Genomic DNA, 25424 nt, shown 5'->3' with positions numbered 1-25424 from the left:
TGGCCGACTGTTACAGGCAAGGACGTCTACTTGTTTTTTGCGTAACGCACTAAACTACTTGAGGAAGACGTGAAAGAATATGTTATATCTGTTTTGTAATCGCCGTTCCTGCTGCGATCAGTTGAATTTTGAGACTTTCATTCTGGGCAGAATGTAGAAAATCAGTTATTTCCGTAGAGTAGGTAGGTACCAAGTACCTACCTGAATTTGCTTTTGACAAAATTTTCGTAAAGCTGAACTTTATAATGTAATGTTTCTGGTTTTCATTAGATTTTCGTAAAGGAGTATTTTTGTCTAGTGAAAATGAAAAAAAAACTCTTCAAAATCCTTGTTTACCAATGCCCATCAAGAGGATACTTTTAATAGCGTAACATTTTGTCTTGAGTTCAAAGTCTGGGGATAAAACTTTTATGTTGTCTGGAGTGAAGTGAAGATTAAAAATATGCATGCCTACCCGTTGAAATGGATACAAGGATCAAGAAAGGATTTGCCGCTTATTTATCATTGAAATCGAGTATCTCAATGAAAAGTCGAGACTTGAAGTGTTTCGACTTCAGATCTACAGTATGGCACGAACAAAGTGTAGATGCATGGCTAGTGAAAGTATGGCAGATATGTGTCTATTGTATAATACCCCGACGACGCCCATTTCAGAATAACCATGCACATTTCATGGAGTAGGCATAAAGATTTGGAAGGACAGGTCAGAATCATACAATCAGATCGATCGATGAGAATTCTACCGCAACTAATTGAATAATTGAAAATGTAGATTTGATTTCATACTGAACGCATCTAGAAACTCTTTTACCTTCACCCTTTCAATTGAATTATCATTTACAGGCCAATCTATCTTTCCTTCATATGTGTACTTAACAATAACATCCTGGAACACGAAGTATATACAGTGAATTGTTCTCATTTTAAAACCACCCCTAAAAGTGTTATTTAATAATGTTTTGAGATATGTCTAGGTAAAATAACGATGGGATAATGAATCATCCCAATGATATTAAATATAGAAAAGCAATGATTCAACAGAAATGAGAATTTGACAACATTATCCTTAGGATGAACAGTACCTACGATTGGTTTTTTCAAGTTTTATGGAATTTATAGGAACGTAAAAAGTCAAAAAGGGGCAATTTGGAATGAAACTTCGATTAGCGAAGATTAGTTTTCGGTGAATTTTACGCTCAAAATTTCTGAGCCGGCTCTGTCGCCGATTTTGAGTTCCAATGTGAAGTAATGACATCTATATCAATCCGACCAATCGAAAAAAAGGGAACCAACTCAACCCGTTAACAATTTTATTACGAATAAGGCAGAAATACGCTCGAGAATTCACAGATCGTTTTCGATAACAGATTTCATTAGCTGGGTAATGTAGTACACTGATCCAATTTCATAATTCCGAATTTTTGTCATAGCAATCATATGGATGCTATGCAGTCTTATGTGAGTCATGGAGAATATGTCAGTCAAGAGCTTTTCGATTCTCTATGGAATTTGCAAACCAAGCATACTTGCAATAAATCTGAAACGAAGAAATTTCATATCCCTTTCTTCAATATTCAAACTTTCTTCAATTGAGGAAGCAGACCGAAATTTTACGCTGTCTTCTTCCTCCTAATTATCGTAAAACTACTATACATTGCCATTTCACTGGTAGCTCAACCATCCCGTGTGATCTCAGGTAGGCTACTTCATGAATGAATAAAACTGACCATGAGCAAAATTGAATTTGCATAAATTTATGCAGCTCACATAGGTACACATCATTAATTACCTAATTCAAGGAAGCAACTCGCTAATGAGAGTTGAGAAATCGCGAATTGTATGGAAATGTTAAACGTTGAAGATCCGAGAGCTTATTTACGGTAACGATGGTTGCCCTGAACTTGGCTTACCGCTGAAAAGTGTTGTGAAAACGTAAGGTTGAGGTTTACTTTGTTGATAGTTTCGGAATCTTGAATACCGGTGCATTCTTGAAGATGTATGAGGAAATGATTTTCTTTGTTGTGATGGTTATCGATCTAACCAATGATAGAGGCTACTTAAACCTAAAACCTTCATTAATGGGGCTGTAATATAATTCAAAACTCCATCCACCATACTTATAATCACACCTTTGAGAATCGTATGCCGTGAAAACATTTACTTTTATACATTAATCATCATAAATCTATTCAGATGCTGGAAAAATGGAAACTATTCTGTGTTTCTTGGTATGCAACAAACTTTGGAGGAAACTCAAGTTGATACACCTCCATTTGATCTACTTTTGGAGGGTTCATATTTCAGGAATCTCAAACTTTCTGTGTGGAATATGTAATATGTATGATGAAGTCGAATACAAAGGGCTAGGCACAAGGGGGAGGTGTCTCTTAGACATTATTAGCATCATTATTCCACTCAAATTCCTCACCAACATGGATTATTAAGCTATTGTCTCCTTCAAAACGCTAATTAAAGCAATGTTGTCATGTATGCACCAACACGACTAGCATGGAACTCAATAAGAGTGGGCAGGCAAAGAATACCTTGTATCAAAATGGCACAATAGATTGATAGTTATTGCATCATACAGATGAATGACACCAAAACCGATGCAGGTTAGTGCAACAGCCTATAGATGGTAGATATGTTTGGGCCCACCCATGCCCCAGTCCTGGGTGTCTAATAGTTCGTGCACCATGCATTTCTGCAAAAATCAACGACCTTGCTACCAATTTCGATTGCATCGATGTAAAGTAAACGTTGTTGCACTCTCTGTACCAATTTTTTCCTTCTGTAATGAATCCAGAACAACATAAATTTTTTTGCTTTTGGTGAACGTAGTCGTTTTCAAAAGGGTGTTGTCGGTATAAAAGATGCTGTGTGCCGAATAGGTATTCAGTGTGCTTTTGAGCTTGTTCAGTTGTACTTGTGTTTCAATAATGTTTGCAAAGGTAGGGATCAGGGTTTAAGGTTTGCTTTTTCAATTCATATCTTAGAATAATTTTCAGAATTCAACTTGAATTGGTTTTGTTATTTCTTTTTCTTGCTACAAACACCCTCGAAAAATTTGTTGGATTACCCTCAATACTCGCTAGAATAGTTATAGTATCTATACCAATTTTGGCTTGAAAAGGCATAGATTGCAATTATACTGTTATTCATGGCCTCTGATAAAACTTAGATGCTAGACACCAGTTTCAGATAACTTAGATTAAACAGAGAAATCCATTTCGGATATATTTTGTAACATTTTATAATAACTTTTTGAAATTAGCCTAGAAATTGAAATCTTCTTGGAGTTAGGTATAGATTATTCTTTTCTAGTTTACACTGAACTAATGCAAATTGAGATTTGAGTAGTTTTCCTTATTCTTGATGGAGAATGATTCGAAATAAAATATTTATATTGGTTACAAGTTTTTACACTGCTTTAATAAAGTTTAAAATTTTTCATTACCTGGGTAACTAATTTTTCTCCTTTCAAAATTTTTCTTTTCTTCATAGTTGAAACAAAACAAAAATCGATAATTTTGATTGGTTGCAGAATTGGATAATGAATTTCAAAAAAATCATAGTTTTTATATCGTTTCTATGTGGTGCATTTATTTCCTTTCTTTATAGATCATTCCAATTGCCGCCTTGATAGTATCTATCCAAGGAGGCTATCTGACAGCACCTGGTGCTATATCTCATGGAATATCATTTGCTCCAGCATATGCTGCAGCACCGGCCTATGCTCCAGCTGTAGTAAAAGCAGCTCCAGCTGTGGACTACGTCGTAAGTTTTTATCTGAGAGGAAAAATAATCTGACTTCTTATTGGACATAACTAATCCAATCTGATCAGTAAAAAACTAATGTGTGTTAGTGTGATGATGATTGGCAGGTTTGGGTTTATCCGTCCAACACACCCAGCAATCAGTAATCAGTAGTGTGATGATTTCTGAAATAATGATCACAATATTTAACCTTTTTTTTATACCACCCATTTATTTCAAGGGGACTTGAATTCGATTCTAGATTTCATAATGGTATTTTCAATTCATATTCTCTTGTGAAAACTTTTTGTATGTTTCGTAAATGGCTTTCTGTAGTATGCCATCCATAGACTAAACTTTGGGGTTATGTCTATGATGCCATCGCAGTTTGAGCGTCAACATATTTCTGCGATATTTAAAAGTCTGCACAACCTCCTTCTGCCCTGAACATAAGGTCTTAAACTTAATAATTTAGGAAATGCATTGACCGTTTCGACATCAACCAAGAACTCGCGGCTCACAGACAATAATCTAATGTTTAATAAATGTAAATTCAATTGCCTGGTGTTACGTCACTCAGCGTGATCCAGATTCGAGAAGCTAAGCACTACTAGCACAGTTTTCTTGCGCAACTCTTCGCAGTCGAGACTATATATCACAAAAGTGAGAACGGACAATAATTTCTCCGCTAATATTTCAGATGCGAAAGTTTATTCTGGAACGTGGAATGTTGAATTGCGTGAATGTCGAATAGCATTTTCCGTCTGTATATTAGACGGTTTTCCAGCAAGGATTTGGAACTCTGTTCAACCGATCAATAGTGTATCTACTCCAGGAAATGTTCTGTAAATGAGGATATATCTGGAAGGAAACTGGAAGAAAAATATCTTGATCAATATTTGGCCTCATAACTCATGTTAATTACACAAATACTATTTTTCCAAAGATTTTGACCCCCAAATGAATCAAATCCCTCATTTATTTCTTGAAATAGTAGCTGGAGAATTTCGACAGTAATCAGGAATATACAGGGCTTCATTACATGTGACAGGAAACCTAAAATGAGAAAATGTATATACGCCCAAGTAAGGATGATGATCAACTTTATGACAAATAGATACATTTCACCTTTTCTGCCTAACCATTCGATTCATTTATGGAAATTTCGAACAAATGGTCGAAAAGCGAGTGGGATTTTTTGACACTTAACAATGCTGATGAAAATTACCACAATTATCCTTTACCCCATTTTTTGCGATATTTTAAGGCTGCCCTATTCCTCGAGATATGAAGATTCAACAATTCCATTTGGGGGAATCCCCAATAACCACCCGTTCATATCTCCATTGCCTAAATATTTCATTAATTTCGTTACAGATAGCATCGCTTCATACTTGTGTAACGCTATACACACTCAATAATAAAGAATATAGAATAACGCGGTGTTGTAGCATAATTTCACAACGTATTCTATCAATTATTGCAAACGACCTTGCCTTTCCGGTAACCGTAGGATATTTTTCACATCATGGTTTTCACTTTCAAGGTGCGGATGATCTTGTACATCATACGGTCATTACACTCACACCAGTTGCACTGTTGAAGATGAGCAGGTCAGAGAGTCCAAGAGAGGTTACTTCCTCGTTAGTTCTTGCTGTTTCACGTCTACAAGAAGTAGAATACTGTATTCATTTCTATTTGGAGGTTTTTCATATTGATATATTTTCTCATGAAATTTATCTTGACGTTATAACCGTCAGATCACTCCTACTTCTGGAGTAGATCAAGAGATTATTACTTAAGAAAACACTGAAGTCTTCTGCCTGCTTTTTGTATGGATCCTTCGTGTAATCCTCTATAGGAGGGAAAACATTCTGCATTTCTTCATACATCTTTGTCTTTGCAAGGTTTAGACAGTTTTCTCGAAAACCTAATTGAGGGATTGAGTTGGTACCACATTATTATAGTCTTTGAGTAGAGAATAATTCTTGTTTAGCGTAAGAGAGGCTCATGGAGAATGTCCTCGCTTGAGTAATGTTTATTTACTGTGAAATTCTCAAAAACACACAAATTAAATGAATTGGACAAGAAGATATTTCTTCTTATTGCTTTCGCCTTGCAAAACCAGAGAAAACCTTCTGCTATCTCTTGACATTTTCTCACGAATGGAGAAGTTGGGCTCCTTTAAAAATTACACAGGGTTGATTATTGTCAACTGTCGATAACTGTCGAGTCTTATCTCGGTGAGTGAATTGAAAATTTCCGCAATCAACCTTCGAATCGACTGTGGTTTTTGTAGAAATGAGGAGCCTTCTTTTATCACTTCTCCAACTGTTTTCACTGATTGAAAACTGTTTTCACTGATTGAAAACAGTTCTGTGAACTATTCGCTCAATTATCAAAGTTGCTTGATTTCGTGATCATCAATGTTATGATTCAAATATCGCCTTTCTTCTCAGCAGTTACTTATACCAATATTTCCAGGCCTACCCTAAGTACGAGTTCAAATATGGCGTAGCAGATGGACACACAGGAGACCAAAAAACCCAGAGCGAAATACGTGACGGAGACGTTGTTAAAGGATCCTATTCTCTTGTAGAACCTGATGGTACCATCAGAACCGTATCCTACACTGCCGACGATCACAACGGGTTCAACGCTGTGGTGACACGTGCTGGTCACGCTTCTCATCCAGCTACTCCCATCGCAGTTGCCCAGAAGGTTATAGCAGCACCAGCCTACGCTGCAGCACCGGTAGCCCTTGGCCATGCCTATGCCGCCAGTCCCTTGACGTACTACAAAGGCTAAACAAAACGCAAATCAGTTCTATAATACGCCGCCTCAAGCCAGAAATGTGCAATATTGAAATAATATCTTCATGGGATATTATTTCAATATTGTGACTGAAAGGAAAATAAATCTTTGATATGGAAACTCATATTGAGGGAGAATATCATGACTTCGATTTCCAGATTCGCATTTCTGTTGCACTGCTTAATTTTCACTCTTGAATTTTATCGGTGTAAGGTGTATGTGATATTTGTCAAGCTGCATCTACAACTTACTTATTCTTTTACTCTGGTTTGATGTGCAGTGCTTCTGACCGCTTTGCCAAATGTTCTCTGGCTTTTATGTTATTGTATATATTATTTATCATTTTATATTATCCCATTATTGTTCTCATCTCTTCGCCATAAAATAAATGTGTTATTGATCAGCAGAAGAGTTTTTATTTCATGTTGTTGCTTGCCCCTTTCGCACTATTACTATTCAAAATATAAGGGATACTGAAATTTCATGATTAAACTTGAAATATGAACATAAAATAGCCGATAATTCTAATAGATAATACTGCCACTCTCACACTATCACTGAAGTCTACACACCTGAATGTAGCTGTATTGTGTTACTTGAAAAAGAAATTGAACTGATACGTTTGTATGATTTCAAATGAGTCTAAGTGACTGATCAACATATAAAGGAAATGAAACGAGTTCCCTCAACACCAATATTATTTCCTAACTGGTGGTACTTTAGCCTTAAACATATTTGACATTTTCGAATCTAAAAAGCGATCTTTTGTGTTTCAATATTTCTATTCAACTTCATGATCAATCTGCTTGTTTGTGAGAACATTGGGTCTGCCTAATTTTTGTAGGAACTACAATCCACCACATTCGAAACGAAATGCAATTGGCATAATAAATCGAACGCAACCTTATAGTTCTCATGCAGTAGCCTCCTATATTCGTTGTACGTAATTTCATTACTTCGATTCACTCAACCCAAGAAAGGACATATCACAGATCGCATTCTGCAATTTTCCGGCAACTAACATGCAGAATTATATAATATAATTTACCGACGAATAGAGAGAACTCGGCTACAATAAAATTCACCCATGCATGGCCATTTTACGTACTTCCGGAAGTTCTTCGTATACGTATTGCAAAATCGATACGTTTGCTAGGTTGGAATTTGAAATTTCGTATACTTTTTAGCTGCTTCGAACTGAGCAACTGAATTCATAACGAAATATTGTTTAGGCAACAATAACAAGTGTGGTTCAATTTCAACAAGAACTATTCTATTATTTCATTTTTATATGATACATTGAGAAGCATACGAGGTATTTGAGTGTTGTTATTCATCTTTGAATATGATGAAGAGTTGGTATCAATAAATGAGTTGAGGGGTAGAGCTGTATGCAGTATAATATCCTGTAACTTGTCCTCCACGAAGATTGTTTTTCCCCAATTTCTAGAATTCCTATTAGAGCTAGCATATGGCATATTATGGATCACCTCCACAAGATAACCAATCATGCAAGTATTGCACAAGTTCTTAATGGTATCTAAAAGACCATAGAAAAACAACCACGACAGGTATCCAGAAAACAATTAATTACAAATTACACGTACCAAGTCCCAATAGCGAGAAAATAGGTTACCTAATTCGTCACAACCATAAAATCTAACTTAACGATTTACTTTTCCCATTGTCTCAAAACAGAGTTTGAGATTGTTTTTGACAAGGTCACATACTCCTGTCCCTAATAAGATCTTGAGCAATCAGGCGAATTCAAAACAAAGAGACGTAGAAGTGGATCTAGATCATTACGAAACTCTATCGAATGGCCGATGTATTCAGAATATTCAGATAATTAGTTAATGACTTCATTAATCGTGAATGTATGCATGAGGGAAGAACTTGGAGCCTGGAGACTAGTGCTCCAATCATCAATCTTGAAATATCATTAAACAATAGATGGAGAGATTAAATATTCTCGAAATGCCTAGGGCTTTCAGCTCCGTTCAAAGTTTCCTCATATCAGAAGCAGCCTGATCGAGTTAATGATGGAATAACGCATCTTGTAGGTCAAACATATGTTATCTTAAATTCTGACGGTCCAAATTTTTCCAATTTCCAATACTGGATCCACTTTACTTAGTATGCATATGGATTCTCTACTTCCCTAGCAAGCAATGAAGATAGTTTGCCCTATGAATTTTTATCGAATACCCTGTTAGAGTAGCCCTCTCCGAAGAGAGAATAGGGATAAAATTTGGCAGAAATGATAACCTTGTTGAAACACTCATAAATGTTTCCAACAAGATGTGATTGAACACTATTGATCTCACGTTTCTGAGAAAATCGAAAATGTTTGTTTGAACCAATAGAAGTCATTGTTTTTATTTTACACCCTCTTAAATGATTACCTCACCATAAAATTTATAATGAATGAATGTGTTTTAATTTTTTTGCCTAATTGGTCGAATAGGTGTTCTCGAACATTACCATCTATCAGAAATCGAGCTAAGAAAGCGCTGTGAGCTATTATTTAATAATTACAGCTGTAATTCTTTGGGCTGCCGCGTTCACAGTTGAACGAGCAAACAGCGTCAAAAATCTAGTAGGTGGTGATTTTAAGGAAGTCGGAAAAAATCTTCGTACACTTACGTTGATCTTACGATATCCAGACCTTGCTATTGTCGTAATGCACTTTCGAGTGTGCCTTGGGTTCATAATAGCCGAGTGCATTCAGATTTTTCTATAAGTAATCTTAGGTGAACGTTTGGGTGCATAATATATAAGGTTGGTGGGTCTGAGAGAGGAATCAGTATCTTCAAATAGCTCAAAAGTGAACAATCAAAATGATGGCTAAGGTGTGTAGTGCCTCCAGTACTCAGTTCTTATATTGGATTTACTTTCATCGTCGATTTGGAGAGGATGCTCATAAACTTGTTCTGGCAAATTTTCGAACAAAAATTCTTTTCCACATTCTCATTTCATAGGAAAATGTGTATTCCAAATTTTATATGGAGTGTTTTCCAGCAAGGGGTGCTAAAGTGCGAAGAAACGACTATCCCGATATTAAAAATATGTTTAGTGTAATTTTCGTCTTTTCAAACACTTTTTCGAAGAACCAAATGGATATTCAGTGATGTGATATTTCATTCTTCTTTTTCTTATGTTACCAATTTTTAATTTTTCTTGAGAATCTCTCGGATATTTCTTGAAAAAAGAACAAAACAGTGTTGAAATCACATTCATCTGGAGGAATCCTATAGTTCGAAGAAAAATATCCGATTTTGTAACAAAACAATTTGGATAAGTGAAATCCACACATCATTTCAGAAGTTTGAATTCAACAAATACTTATTATTTCAATCTCTAGTGAAAAACTATTTAAATTTCGTTTTTAGAACTTTCCTCTTCCCTAACTATCAAACGAAAACAAAAAATTCCATTGTTCCGGGTACAATTCAAACATTTTAATCAATACATGATTTTTTTCTGCAGATCCTTGTAGCATGTGCCTTTGTGGCCTACGTACAAGCAGGTTTCATAGGGGACAGTGGACATGGATCAGCTACATCTTATGCGAATGCTGAAGCAGCCTCCTACCATTCTGCTCCGGTGGAAGTGGCTGCACATTCTGTTTCTGTGGAAAAATCTGTGGATTACCACGTGAGTATAGTGTTTAAACTGAAACTGAATGATTCTTAAGTTGAGTCTTTTCGTACTTACAATTAGTTTTTCCCACACTTTTTAATCACAAGCTATTCATTTCATTACAGTTTTTTTACCTATTCTATAGATCGATTTCAAAGATTGTGGGCAAAACTCCCAGCTGTTCTCTTTCAAGCTGCCTCATTTGACTGAATGGGTGGAAATCAGCGACTTCATGATGAAGAAATTGGTTACATAAGCTCACTGCAAATTATGATTGACCTAATGCCGGGTATCTTTAAAGAGCTCTATTTGTAATAGGTTTATTTTATGCACTCGTGAATGCATAATCGTTTGCAGCAGCGCATAGCAAAATGACGGTTTTGATGAATTTACCAAGGAATTCGACCGCATTTACTACTTCTTGGTTCTCAGTGTAAAATACCCGGTGATAATTAGTCCTCGCGGCTATAGGATATAAACGAGTGACCGTTATTTAGACGGTGATAATGATCAAGAAGAAAAACAACCAATTTCACCCGCATAATGATCTTGACTTCATACAGAATGATGAGGAATTAATTTAACTAAAATATTGCGTAGAATATTTTAGTCTGTATGCTCTGGTTGAAATGGTCGATGAAACAGTTTTCAAGTTTCTCTAATTAATGTCTAATTTACATTTCACCTTCAATAATATTATTCTTCTTAAATTTATAATTTTTCAGGCATACCCTAAGTACGAATTCAACTATGGGGTAGGTGACGGTCACACCGGAGACCACAAATCACAAAAGGAAGAACGTGATGGTGATGTGGTCAAAGGCTCTTACTCCTTGGTTGAGCCTGATGGTACAATTAGAACCGTCCACTACACCGCTGATGACCACAACGGTTTCAACGCAATCGTTACCAGATCTGGCCATGCCATCCACCCACAGCCAATCAAAACGGTGATAGCTGAACCCGTGGCCGAACATGGAGGTTACGAACAAGGAGGCTACGAACATGGTTATGGACATTAGATCTCTCGTTGTTTAGACTGTTTTGTATGATTTAGTTGTAGATATGTACCTCATTCTTTCTTCGTTCATTTATATTTGTTCACTTATATCGTTCTCCATGTGTATATGCCATACTATTAGTATTTATTTTTATTATTAAAAGATTTATGAAAACTGACAGATTTCGTTCATTATTGATTCGTACCTCAGCAATTCTCCATCTCGTTTATTGTCTAACATCCTACCTTGCAACTGAATCGATGTTCATTCAATTTCGTTTTGGTAAATTAATTGGGAGGACTGTCAAATGTAATTTTCGACAAAACCTCATTTTTTCCGGATTCCTCTAATATTCTGAAGAAAATTTTTCAAGGGAAACAATGATATTGTCGAGCCTTTCATTTGCAACAATATACACCGTTAATATCAGCAGAAAAATTTCGAATTAATTACCCCTACTATGATTTAGGGAGTTTAAGCGTGAAGCACATTTTACAGTTACTTATACAACAAGTGAGTAGGTTTATTTCATCGAAAGAATGAAGATTTATATTATAACTCACGTGTTGTATGCAAACAGAATTTTATTCCATTTCGATTAGTATCCAAATGATAACAATCTCTAGAGAATTATCTAATTCATAAAATGACATAAAAGGTGTCATTTCGATTGATTGTTGCTAGGGTATTATTCAATCCATAGCAACAACAGCAAGATGACTTTTATAAACTCATGCCTCGTTTGGTATTTCTATGCTCATGCTCATGTTTTTTCATTTCACTGAATAGATAAACGTCAACTTACCCTTGTTGCTATGGGTTAAGAAATGGCGTCCTTAAACGTCAAAATGGAATGAAAAAAATTACTATTTCACCTCGTACTCCAACTGCAAAAATTATTAATCTCTTAAATTATGATAATAATAGAATTATCAAAAAGTGCTGTATAGAGGCTTGTCTTCAATGCTGAAATCACCATTCTTGAAACATCGAAAGCATTTTCCATACAATTTATCCCTTGAAGTATTACCACAATAAACTTCCATGAGCTTTCGATGCATTTTAGCTTCCCTTTTCTTCCGATTTAAGCAGAAAATTAAAACCTCCGGCAAAAAATGAAAGTGTAATCAGATCTCCTGTACATCAGCTGAAACTGAACATAGAAAACAATGAATTAACAATACGTAAACGTGAACCATATACATACATTATTTCGAAAAATTCATAATTCGAATCAATTACAAAAACCATATCAAAAAAGAGTTCAGACATGAAGGCATTTATGAGATAAAAATATTCTTAGGAACTATTTCGCATGTTTTGTTCACTATTCTGCATTGTTCATTTCATATAATCTTCATAATACAGTTCATTTTCGATTTTGAGCTTGCAGTAAATACCTAGATGATATAGAAGTGGAATAATTGAATTTATGTTCAATTATCTACTTCCACTTATTAGAAAAACATCCATTTCAAGGATTCAGTTCGTCCGTCCAACATAAATAATTGTATACTTGGTATTCCTGAACAGTGTTAGCAATTTATCACGTCTAGCTTTCCGTTTTTCTGTAAGAGTGATATGTTCCTCGTTTTAGAGAACAAAATGAGGAAAATTGCAAAATTTTACTACTTGTGAATTCATTGTAAGGTTGAGACACACTTTCTTCCGACATTTGATACAGTCGCGCTTGTATGAACGAGTGGCTAAGTTGATGATGCTTTCGGAAAAATACTTTTTCAACAAGCGTGCTCGTTCAGCCCTTTTCCCGCACGCATTTCAAGTTGCAAAAAGTCATTTTCCGAAACGGTGCGATAAAAAGACTGCTCTTTCTTTCCCGCACGAATATACGAAATAGCAGGAGTTTTTCCTGCACTGACATAATATAGAGAAAATTCAATTCTGTCATGTTTATATGTACCGAACGCCAACTATAAGATAACCATGGTGCATAAATATGAATTAATTCATTCAAACCATACCCTTAATATAGGTAATATAATAATGAAAAATATTCATGACCATTTCACACATTCTCTTCAATCAAGAACGATGTTTTATTTTCAGTGATACCCTGTATCATTGATATTGATACTCATATTCAGTATCTAAGCATTCATATCATTTTAAGGATAGAGGTTAATTAATAAGATCTAAATTGATTCAACCTTCCTCAAATGCAGACCAAAGACCCTGATAACAGAATCGATCGAATCTTTCAAATAATCGGTTCTCTTGATGATTTACACAATATCTGCTTATTAAAACAAGTTGTGAGGTAATTTTTGCTTTGTTTGCTTTGATCGAATAGCAATAATCGAATTAAATAATGTGGATGTTCGTGTTCTTATTGAAGCTGAATATTTCAAAGCAGTTATCATTCAAGATGATAAAACTATTTCAAAACGATTAGCTGCTTCTATGAGAAATATGAGTGAAGTTTTCTTGGTTTTTATACATCAAGTGTTTCTATAAATCAATAAATAGTTGAATAGAGATATAGAAGTGAAGTATATGAAAGTCGGAACTTTGAGGGTTTGAGGATAGAATCTTCCTTATTTTCTATATGCATCGTTTCACTGAGGAATGCAGTTCAAAAAACTCCTGAAATTACAATATTAAATGATGAAAATTCACATTTTTTTAATTTAGCATTCAGTGATATTAAAAATGTGTGAAAAATCACTCAGTGATGCAAAAATATGGAATAAAAAAATTTAATGAACTCTTGAAATCTAATGGGTGTTACATAGATAACTTATTCCAAGAATTCGTTAGAAATCCGTTGAAGATCATAAATAATCATCTCCATCAAATCATCGCAGTATTTCATGGATGAAATTCGGGCCAAATTAAGACCCCTTCTTCTGGTGCGTATGTGCATAACAATTGGTAAACCTCCGGTGACTTTTATTGCTTCTGTATGAAGATTTCGTATATAAAAGACACCATTTCCACAATAAAGCCAGTTTCACCAAACAATCCAAACAATCAACATTACCAAGTTATTCAGTATGTTCGTCAAGGTGTGTAATTTGGTTTCTGTGATTTCGTGCAATCGCGGAAACGGATTTGTGTGTTCACGGAATTTAGATTAATTGAGGAATTTAACTACTCGAAGAAGTCACTCGATATAAACTCTCTTTCGACCTGACAAAATTGCAAATAATATGCTAGATCTGATCGTATCGAAGCAATGCATTTTAAGTGCTGTTGCACATATCTATAATATTGTCGAGGTTTTATGTTATATATTTCCTGTTTTGATTCGCACATCTATTGATTCACTAAAAGTCCGATAGATATAAGTCGTCATTTATGAAGTCACTAAAGAATTACAACAATCTATATTCATTTTGCTTGAAAAAAATATAAGTAACTAAATGAAGTATTTTTATTGGCTACAATACATTATTGGCTTTACACTAACTTGGATTTGTGTAAATTTTAGAACTCAGATAGATAGGAAACAGAAGATGGAAACGCGAAAAATGATTTTCCAACTACTGTTTTTTTTTTCAGATCTTCGCAGTTTCAGTGTTGGTAGCAGTTGCCCAAGCCGGAATTCTGCACGGGGGAGCCACCAGCTATGCTCAAATATCATCTACTCCAGAGCATGGTCATGCATATAACGATGGCCATGCAGTAGATTATTATGTGAGTTGAACTAACACTCTTTACGCCTTGTTTGAGTTGTTCCATTTATTTTTTACAAATAATCCTATTGGAATAGAGGATAATAATTCTAGTCTCAAAATGAGTTCCATACGATTCTCTGAAAAACATTCACAACATATTTCAAAGAGTTTCTATATGCCCTGGTTGCAGAATGGCGAATGCGCCAGAAGTCCTGTAATGTTTTAAGTTTGATATATTGGAACATTTCCGGATATGCTCTTATAAGATTCAGTTTTTAAAATTGAAACTAATGGTACATTGATATAATAAGTTTCTAAACTGAACTGCACCTATAATTCTGATCGTATTCTTACAGAGCCACCCCAAATACGAATTCAACTACGGAGTGCAGGATCCCCACACTGGCGACCACAAATTCCAGCAGGAAACCCGCGATGGAGACGTTGTGAAAGGTTCTTACTCCCTTGTGGAACCCGATGGTACCACCAGAATTGTCCACTACACAGCCGATGACCACAATGGTTTCAACGCTGTTGTGGAGAAACAAGGACACCCCTTCCACTACTAATCCAATCTCGAACGAAGCATGCTGACTCTTTCATACTTGTATTCCTATTTATTTTTTGTATTCTGTTGAATAAAGGATGTTTATTTTTCTATTATTTCGCTTTATGAATGAAGGCAACAAAAACATATTCCTATGAACGAATGAAATGTGAAAAGTAGGTTCAAGAAAGGGATCAAACATCCAGTAAATGAACCTCTGAGGTCCTCCAGTTGATGAATGATTTTTTTAACATTTTACATTAAATTTCCATAATTTCTACATTCCTGGAGAGAGATAGCATTCAATATAAATGGTCGACAATGTTGGAATCAATGAAATAATTTTTCTTAATACATACATGCAGTGAAATATGAGATACTCCAAGAATAACCAATGAATACTGCACTAATAAGTTTTAAAACAAAAAATAATACTCCTTCGAATGAACTCGATCTAAATCCAAAGAATTTTACCTTATGTGCTTTTGAAAGTAAGTACTAACACTCATGGAAAGATTCAGAGTTCAACCTTAATATTTAGAAAAAGATCTAATATTTTCATCTTTATTTCCATAGGCTACGTTTTTGAGCTTTATTTTGCGACAATCCCAAAAATGCCATTCGACTGAGATCAATAATTTTTTCTGCTCAGCGATGGCTTGTTCAGAAGTCTTTTTTATTTTTGAAGAAAAAATATTTTTCTTCTCTTCAAAAATAATATCTCGGTAGAATCCAACCAGAAAAATGGGGAGTGTTAGACATGGATGAATTAGTTCGAACTGTATTCATAGGAAACTTCTCGTATATTACACCATAAATACATGCAAGTGCGTGCAAAAGATGACACCAATGATATTTTAGAATATATGTTATTATGGGATATGGTTACGTTGCACATGTAGTTAATAATGGGTATATGGAACAGTTATCATCCATTAATATAGAAATCGAACGAGAACTACGTGTAATGAATATTCTTCCTATCAATAAATCAATCGAATTCTTGATCATTAGAAATACAAAAGGCCAATGATCGAAGCCTGGCACTATGTTGATTATTCAAATTCAAAAAAATTAAGGCATTTAATCTTTGAATATCCCTTGCTTAGACACAGCTCATTGAATATTGGCACCTGAAAAACAATTTTTTATTTCTCTCTTAATTAAACTATTAAACTTGTACAGAAATTAAATTTGGCAGACATTCTATGAAAACAAAAAAGTGATCAAAAACAATTTTGGCGGTGTTTCCCTATAAAAAAGAATTACCCTGGAAAAAGGAAATAAATCGTTGTCGATGTCCTAATTGTCTGATCTGAGAATAAAATCTGTCCTATACCCTGAGATTAAAAATTTCTTTTCGGTTGGAATTTTTAGGCAACTAAGGAATCCCTAAGCAGTGTCTGCTCAAAAAAAAATTTATATGAAATACTCGAAATTTCTGACAAGGAAATTCCGCTTTGAGGTATTCGAATTCAAGCAGGGACCGAGAAATCTGCATCATCATAGTATTTTGATATCATATTATGAAAGTTCAAAGTATTTTATTGTCGAAATATGCCACCTACTAGCAATCAAAATCCAGTAAGATCCAGCAAGTAGAACACCATGACAATGCGTTTTTCGGTCTAATGATAAAATGGACCATATTATCGGCTCCATGACAATCTATTCCTCAGCTGTTCATAAGAGGCCCAACTGAGAGACTAAACTTGCGAAACTCATGAATCTTGCAGTCGAATTACATGATGTAAACGGATATACTGCCTCTTGATGGACGTGTTGTAATACCGATAAAGTGGCAAGCTGAAGTTTCAATGTCGCGGCCTTCGATGTGGGTCGTTTTTGGGGATACTCCTGCTTCCACCACCAGCCTTACGCAGGAATTCTTCGTAAAAGGATTCTCCTACTGGACGGTATAAAAGAATGCATGCCCGCAGTAAGAGGTATCAGTTTCGTTTGAAATCGAAGTGAAGTACAATCAGAATGTTCGCCAAGGTTCGTTAAGAATTGATTTTAAATTACTCAACTCACCACAGACGTCTTACCTGGAAATTAACTAAAATTACCCTTATTTGTTGCAGGTTCTTGCTGTATCTGCCCTTGTGGCTTTTGTTCAGGCTGGTCTCTTACCTGCTGGTCACGTAGATGAACATGCCGTGGACTATTATGTGAGTATACATCACACACATAAAACTTAGTTGTTATCGATATGAATAACTAAACATTTTTTTTTATTATCGATGCAGAAATCAGTTGGGAATATAAATGATTTTTTCAGGCTCACCCAAAATACGAATTCAACTACGGTGTCAAAGATGGACACACCGGTGACCAAAAATCTCAACACGAAGTACGTGACGGTGATGTAGTCAAAGGATCTTACTCCCTTGTTGAACCTGACGGTACCTTGAGAACTGTCCACTACACCGCTGATGACCACAACGGTTTCAACGCTGTCGTAGAGAAATCTGGACACGCTGTACACCCAGCTCAAGTTGCTCATGCCGTACCAGTTGTGCATGCCGCCCCTGTTGTACACGCCGCCCCTGTTGCCCATGCCCCTATCTACTACCACCATTAATTTCGTTGGAAAATGTGCAATTTTTGTTCTGTGAATATTTGTGATTTGTTGTTCTATTAAAATGTAAATATTTTTTCAAGTTATGGCTTTGATTTGTTGTTCATCCCTTTGGGGATCAATAGGTAGAAGGTGGATTTGCGGGTCAATATGCCCTTGAGTATTGATAACACACTTATGGAATCAGATATCGATTGAAATTTATTCTGGGAGGATTCTGCATTTCCTAATAAACTTTTTAGGGTTTTCACTCCCAATCTCTGAAACAAAATCAATTAAAAAATGAAATAAACGATTTGCTCCTGCGTAGATAGATAGATAGATGGATAAATCTTCTTTATTTCAAATCTTACAAAGATGTTAATATAAGAAATGAAATGACGTCAAAATTGTTGCACTAATTTGTTAGGAGCAAATCAACTAGAAAAAATTGTTGCCTGACAATGAACTGAAAATAAAGAACGTTGAAATTATAATTTTATATTGTAACGTTTCGGAGTCTATATCAGACTCCTTCATCAGACGAAAATCAATTTTCGAAAAACTGATGAAGGAGTCTGATATAGACTTCGTAGTAGATATAGAGTCAGTAATATAAATAAAATACGATAGCTATCTATAATGATTATTTTACAGAAGTAAGATGATGAAAAATAGATACTTCTGTCAACGGTAGTGTTCGAATTGTGAACCATCATAAGATAAGCATGCCAAGCATCGCGAGAACAAACAATGGCAAATTAATCATCGAAATATTTATTCAGCAATCCGTTATTTCAATCATAGAGGCTCAGGTTCACAAAATATAATGCATATTCAACGGTTGCTATGGTAACCCAGCCTATTTATAATTCAACAGAGAATCGAACAGAAGGAAAAAGTATTGAATTTTTTTCTCGTGTACCTTTCATGTGAATAGCAACATATGATACATTTTTGAAATCAGCAAAAAAAATGCAGCAAGATGAAAGAACTTTCAACTATAGTTTACTCTTGAAAAATCAGAAATTTCTGTCGTATCTCGAAAATGACTAGATCGAAAAATTTCTTAAAATCATATTCGAATTCCTCATAAAAAAGTGCCTGTAGAATGTAACAACGGATTTCGAATACGAGTTCAAATAAGCGAGTTATTCAGCTTCATTGAAAATGACAATTTCTCAACTTTCGTTCATAACTCAAAATCTATGACCGTTAGGCTGGATCTGTTTTCAGATTTGGAATAGTAAGGAGAAAAGAGCTCAAGAATGTGTCATCCGTTTTCTTCTAGCTGCTATAGTTCTCGAGATCCCTTCAGTAGACGATGAATTTTGCTCACCCTGTACTCCCTTTCAATGAATTACGAGAAATACATTTCTATGGCTAGTTCATTTTCTGCTTCATCTATTGGTATTCCTCGAAAAAGGCTGAACATTTTTCACTTCAATTCATAGTAAATTATAAGCTGTATTCGGGTTCTGCTTTCAGACAGTCCGAGAATGGTTCTAGAACTGCCCAGAGGATTTTATACTAGAGCGCAACAGTTTTGCGCAGTTTTAGAACAATTCTCGGACCGTCCAAAAGCCGAACCCGAATACAGCCAGCGTCTCTCCCAATGTATGACCATACTCTATACTTTTATACACAATTGAAAGTGATAAAAAATTTTAGACGAATGAACTGCGCTTATTATTTCCATTGAAGGGTCTTCACATGACGATGAGGGCCACTTCATTCAATTTATTACCACTTAAGTGTCGTAGGCGCCTACCTTCAATCTTCCAAGAAAAATGTACACGTGTACGCAGGTTAGCTTTGTGGCAATAGGGCCCATTATCTGAACCACATACGTCGACAGGAATTTGTCCGAAACGGTCAACGTGTTTTTATTGTCCTTTTTTGTATAAAGTAACCATTAAAGTCTCTTCCAATTCATTACCTCATTTATGGCGCGAAAACAATAATATGACATCATAATGTACAGTTCATTTATGGGTTCTTAATCTGAAGCTGACAAACATCCGTAAATTCTCAAGTTTGAAACGACGACCAACACATAGAAATATTGAGAATTATACGTTTGTACCTACATCTCTTCATCGCATAAATTCATATACCATCATATATGACTTTGGGAACATGTACAATTCATATAGATTCTATCGAATATTTCTAATCCCAAGAAAAAAAATTGTATTCGCTTTTATGAAATCGAAGTCTCAAGGTCCCATGAATGTGTATCAATTTTTGGCACATTTCCTCCACTCGTTATTGCAACGCAAGAATTCCCCGTGAAAGAATGCTGGGGGGTATAAAAGAATGCATACGGTAGTAAGAGGTATCAGTTTCAACAAGCACTAAGCGTGGAAACAATTACTGCAATGTTCGCTAAGGTGAGTCCACTTGAAATACTCGATGAGAAAAACTGTTCAAGAAGGGGAAATGAGAAATCGAAATGCCAAATGTATAATATCGTTCGTATTTTTGAAATTCTCCATTTGTCTTTCAGATTCTAGCCATCTCCGCCTTCGTGGCTTTCGTACAAGCTGGATTTGTGCCTGCAGGTCACTTAGCAGAAGAACATTCTGTAGATTATTACGTGAGTAAATTTTCCACTAATTTTAACGAGTACAAAATATTATTTTGCAAACATTACTACTTTGTAATGCAAGACCCTCATAACTTCCACACAGATCTATTCCAATTTAAAATCTTTCAGGCCCATCCAAAATACGAATTCAACTACGGTGTCAAAGATGGACACACCGGTGACCAAAAATCTCAACACGAAGTACGTGACGGTGATGTAGTAAAAGGATCCTACTCCCTTGTTGAACCTGACGGTACCTTGAGAACTGTCCACTACACCGCTGATGACCACAACGGTTTCAACGCTGTCGTAGAAAAATCTGGACACGCTGTACACCCAGCTCAAGTTGCTCATGCCGTACCAGTTGTGCATGCCGCCCCTGTTGTACACGCCGCCCCTGCTGCCCATGCCCCAATCTACTACCACCATTGATTTCGTCTAAAAATGTGCAATTTTTGTTTTGTGAATATATGTGATCTGTTGTATTATTAAAATGTAAATATTTATAAGTTTGAGTTTAATTTTTTTGCGATATTTCCATTTCATGTTATTCGTTTGTCAGCTTTTCGCAGACTTGGAGGAAATTAGACCTGTCTGCAGCACTATATTTCCTTGCTTCTTAACTAGTTGTGATATGAAATCGTTAAATTAATGCCTACAATGCCGTCAAACCTGGAATTTTTATGGTTTCCTTGACTAAGTGCAACCGGAGGTTATATAGTGATTGCGTAGCTTACGATATCATAGAAGCGGAAATATGACGAAAATTATTTCAGAATAAAATGGAGAAGCGACGGATGTTGAGCTATTGGTGACTTAATTAATTTTTGCTGGCCGTTACAGTTTTATATCGAAGACCGTAATAATAAAAATTGCAATATTGGATGTTTCACTGCGGTTTTCTCGCCAAAGCAGGATCATTGATGAATCGTTTGTGCGATTATGGATAATGTCCTGCATTTTGGAGATCTGAAATTCATCCATGAACATTTTCTGAAATTTTGGTCGATATTGTATACAGATGATTCCATCTGATTGAATGTACACAACGGAATTTTCCAATTAGGCTCATCATCCAATTAACGAATGTGAGTTGATTGTCAGGCTTTATTTGATTATCTGATAAAACAGGGGGTCCTTATAAACGACTGTAACATCGCAGTTGGTTTTCAATTATTCTGTGGTGCTTATAGAGTTTTGGACTAAATATCATTGGATTTCAAAATTGTACTACGATGTAACAATCTCATGGGGACATGTCATTCGTCTTAACAGTAACATTCTGAAATGGTGATCGATTGGTTTTTGTTGAGAAAGAGATGTGTTCTGTTGAATATTCTACTTCTTTTTAACATCCAAAACTGCTACATTAAATTCTTGTATAGGACTTAGTTTAACAAGGCTTTATCGACGAATCTACGTTTTCAAACTGCGAATTCATTATCCCTAACATCCTTGCATCCTGATCGATAGATTAGGGATACCTATTTTATAGAAAGATTACAAACATCGTACAAAATTTTGTTGTGTTGAATGCGCATCTTTCAAGGGCTGTAGATTGAATACAGCTAAAATATTGTCAAGAATGCCCTACACAAGATTGTCGAGCGCATTTTCTGGCACCCTGTATAGGGTGCCAATTAAAAAAAAGTGATTCTATGGCAGAATTTCAATATCTCCTCATTGATATTATGAATAATCATTAATTTCGTTTACAATCTATATAATTATGTGCCAAATGGTCGAATATTTTCAATTCGTATGAAGTAGAGCATTGTTAATATAATGCAGTTCAATATTAATATATTTGATGTACCAAAATTAATGCAACAAGGCCCCCTATTTCAGAGTTACAGCCCCTTGAATTCCACCCCTAAAAATTCATATTGTGGCCACTATTTAATGAAATAGTGTCTTAAGAGGGCGCCAAAATAGGTAGCGCTATGAGATAAAGCATTCAAGGATTTTAAATCTTGATTTAAATTGTTAGGGGCGAAATTCAAGCTGAGGTAAATCCGAAAGAAGGGAGAAAACTGAATAAAGGGGTCCCTCAATTTTGTCACTAGAATTTCTGACCAAATTGTATTGCATTCAAAGTAGTAATTCAAAGTAGCGTGCTGAAACTCGAACAAAAATTCCCAAAAAATCCTGAGTGTGGATTCTTTCTACATATACTACGTCAAATAGTTATTTAATTACACGCCTCATATATATTGACCTGCTTAATTTCAGGATTGAGCAACTCCCAGCAGTTGGCTCACAAGGAAACAATTGAGAGTAAAAATTCGAACGCCTCCAATATTTCATTATCAAGGACATCCGTAACTCGATCAATTTCGGACAAACCCCTCCTTTCTCCGTAGGAGCTGTTGAGAATGTAATTGTATTCTTACTTTTCACTATTCGGTATAAAAGAATGTATTTTCGAGCTTATTGAATCAGTTTCGAACACGTTCAAGCTACAGAACCACCAGTAAAATGTTCGCTAAGGTAGGTCCATCTTTTTGGATTTATTCGTTAAAAACATTCATCATTGGATTTTTTCCAGATCCTTGCAGTTTCTGCCTTCGTGGCTTTCGTCCAAGCTGGACTTTTGCCGTCTGCCCACTTGGTAGATGAACATGCTGTTGATTATTATGTGAGTGGATATTCTCGATCCTTGTTGCAGATCTCAATTTTAACTTCTTCGTAAACTTGAACGGATTTTTTTAACAGGCTCACCCAAAATACGAATTCAACTATGGCGTCAAGGACGAACACACTGGTGACCACAAAACCCAACACGAAGTACGTGATGGTGATGTAGTCAAAGGATCCTACTCCGTTGTTGAACCTGACGGTACCTTGAGAACTGTCCACTACACCGCTGATGACCACAACGGTTTCAACGCTGTCGTAGAAAAATCTGGACATGCTTCACACCCAGCTCAAGTTGCTCATGCCGTACCAGTTGTACATGCTGCTCCTGTTGTGCACTCTGCTCCAGTATACCATGCTGCTCCAGTTTACCAAGCTGCTCCAGTTTACCATCAGGCTGCCCCTGCTTACTACCATCACTGATTCAATTGTTCAAGAGATTCGATTTTGTTTTGTGAATATGATTTGTTTTGTTAATAAATGTAAATATTTTCCTTACGTTATCTTTTTTCTTATTCACACATGATGAATGTAAGGAGGGTTAAAGTTGTGAAGGTTTTTCACAGATCATCATACTGCTTGTTTCGAATATCAGCCGAAATAATGGATATAAAAAGATATACAGAACTTTTTCATCATCTACCACTAACAGAAATGAATGACCATTTCCATTCGATATTTGGCCGAAAGAAGCAATATCCCAGTCTACTCTGGTACCCATTGGAATAATGGGTACTGGGATATTGATTTTTTCGAATAAAAATCAACACCATTTCGGCTTTCTTTCTTAAAGTTAAAATTCAGTGGAATAAGTGAAAAATATCTGAGATCGAAGAGAAAATAAAGAGTACAAAATATTATTCAGATTTCAAACTTTGGCTAATGTTTACACCTAGAAGGTGATAAATGTTCTTCGTACCATCGCCAAAGAGCTAAAGATCAACCACAAAACATTTTTAAACCATTTGCATAAGGCTACATTCAAAAATAAGCTCAACGCCACACCAATTGGATCAAAAATCATGATGAATCGAATTTCTATATCTGCGCATCCATGGCGAAACGGAAGGAATTCGACCTATTCTTAGTTTTGGAGATTTTTAAGCCATCTTTTTAGGAATTTAGAGTATCGCCCAGAAAAATTATCATAGATCTGAATTCGAAAAACATTCCGTTTTAATTGAACACAACTTTTTGGGAATTTTTCGAAGGTCATTTTTCGAGTCGCTTATCTTCCAGGAAAATTATCATAAATATAAACGTGATACATATTCTAAAAAAGCAAATCTTCTTGTAATAAATCTCGAAGTTTTATCGAGCTCGGTGTCACCGTTCGATCTTGAGGATTTTTTTACTCACCCCACGTTTTTGGCAATTTTTCGACAAACGTATATCCCAGAAAAATGATCATAGATCTGAAGCTTATGCATATTCTAAAAGAGCAACTCTTCTAGTAAACAAATCTTGAAGTTTTATCAAGCTCGGTGTCACCGTTCGGTCTTGAGGATTTTTTTTTACTAGACCCATGTTTTTGGCAATTTTTCAAAGGTCGACAGGGGTAAAGTCCAGGAAAGCTCTGCTGCCCATTTGATGGGATTAGAAAGGAATGATTTATGATCAGTTGCATCCATTTTGAATTCAGATATCTAACTGTCAACGATTGAAGATAGCAATTGACCAGAAACGGCCAGAATTGGCCTACAGGAGAGGCATAACGCATAACGCATAACGCATTACCACACACTTTCCAGAAACTCCAGTAACTTGAGTGGGAAATTTGGATGCATCCACCATATAGTCCGGACCTGTCATCAAGCGATTACCATGCATCTCTTGTATTATAAAACTTAACCTTAGTGAAGAAAACTTGGAATCAAAAGAAGATTGTTAAAAGTGCTTACGAGAGTAAATACGGACCAATGCTTCTATAATTGGTGGCATTATGATGCTACCTTCAAAATGGCAATTGATTACACAGTAAACCGATGCATGTTCGACCTAAATCGAACAATCCAAAACATGTCAAATAGAGTCTTGAAGTTCACAAAAAATAATAGATTTTGTTCAGTTAAGGTGACCACTGTTTCAAAAACCAGCAGTACAAAATGGATTCTGCATTTTTCCATCGAACAAAAAGAACATGCACCATTTCGATTATTATTTCACAAATGACGAATGCTTTGCTGACCACGATTCTGTTCCACTTCCTCAAAACTGACCCCAATTTGTTCATGTCATA

The 25424-nt window shown here is 35.6% G+C and overlaps 3 protein-coding genes across 3 annotated transcripts; all 3 read left to right on the top strand.

Annotated features, from left to right (window-relative positions):
• Positions 1-2434: 2434 nt before the first annotated feature.
• On the top strand, positions 2435-6941 carry LOC123312486 (cuticle protein 7-like). Its single transcript, XM_044896937.1, has 3 exons — positions 2435-2615; positions 3622-3777; positions 6241-6941. Exons 1-3 carry the CDS (start codon positions 2595-2597, stop codon positions 6562-6564), a joined length of 501 nt encoding a protein of 166 aa, XP_044752872.1. The 5' UTR covers positions 2435-2594; the 3' UTR covers positions 6565-6941.
• A 2469-nt stretch (positions 6942-9410) lies between these two features.
• On the top strand, positions 9411-11234 carry LOC123310783 (cuticle protein 7-like). The gene is made up of 3 exons (XM_044894431.1): positions 9411-9422; positions 10060-10227; positions 10938-11234. The coding sequence occupies exons 1-3, from the start codon at positions 9411-9413 to the stop codon at positions 11232-11234; spliced, it is 477 nt and encodes a 158-aa protein (XP_044750366.1).
• A 2960-nt stretch (positions 11235-14194) lies between these two features.
• Positions 14195-23608, top strand: LOC123310782 (cuticle protein-like). Its single transcript, XM_044894430.1, has 8 exons — positions 14195-14239; positions 14736-14870; positions 15208-15410; positions 17384-17396; positions 17483-17569; positions 17680-17964; positions 20876-20954; positions 23469-23608. The coding sequence occupies exons 1-8, from the start codon at positions 14228-14230 to the stop codon at positions 23606-23608; spliced, it is 954 nt and encodes a 317-aa protein (XP_044750365.1). The 5' UTR covers positions 14195-14227.
• Positions 23609-25424: the final 1816 nt, after the last annotated feature.

The sequence above is a fragment of the Coccinella septempunctata genome, chromosome 4, assembly GCF_907165205.1.
Source record: "Coccinella septempunctata chromosome 4, icCocSept1.1, whole genome shotgun sequence".
Classification (NCBI taxonomy): Eukaryota; Metazoa; Arthropoda; class Insecta; order Coleoptera; family Coccinellidae; genus Coccinella; species Coccinella septempunctata.
The sequence above is the reverse complement of the archived record's forward strand: the minus strand, read 5'-3'. Positions and strand labels throughout refer to the sequence as shown.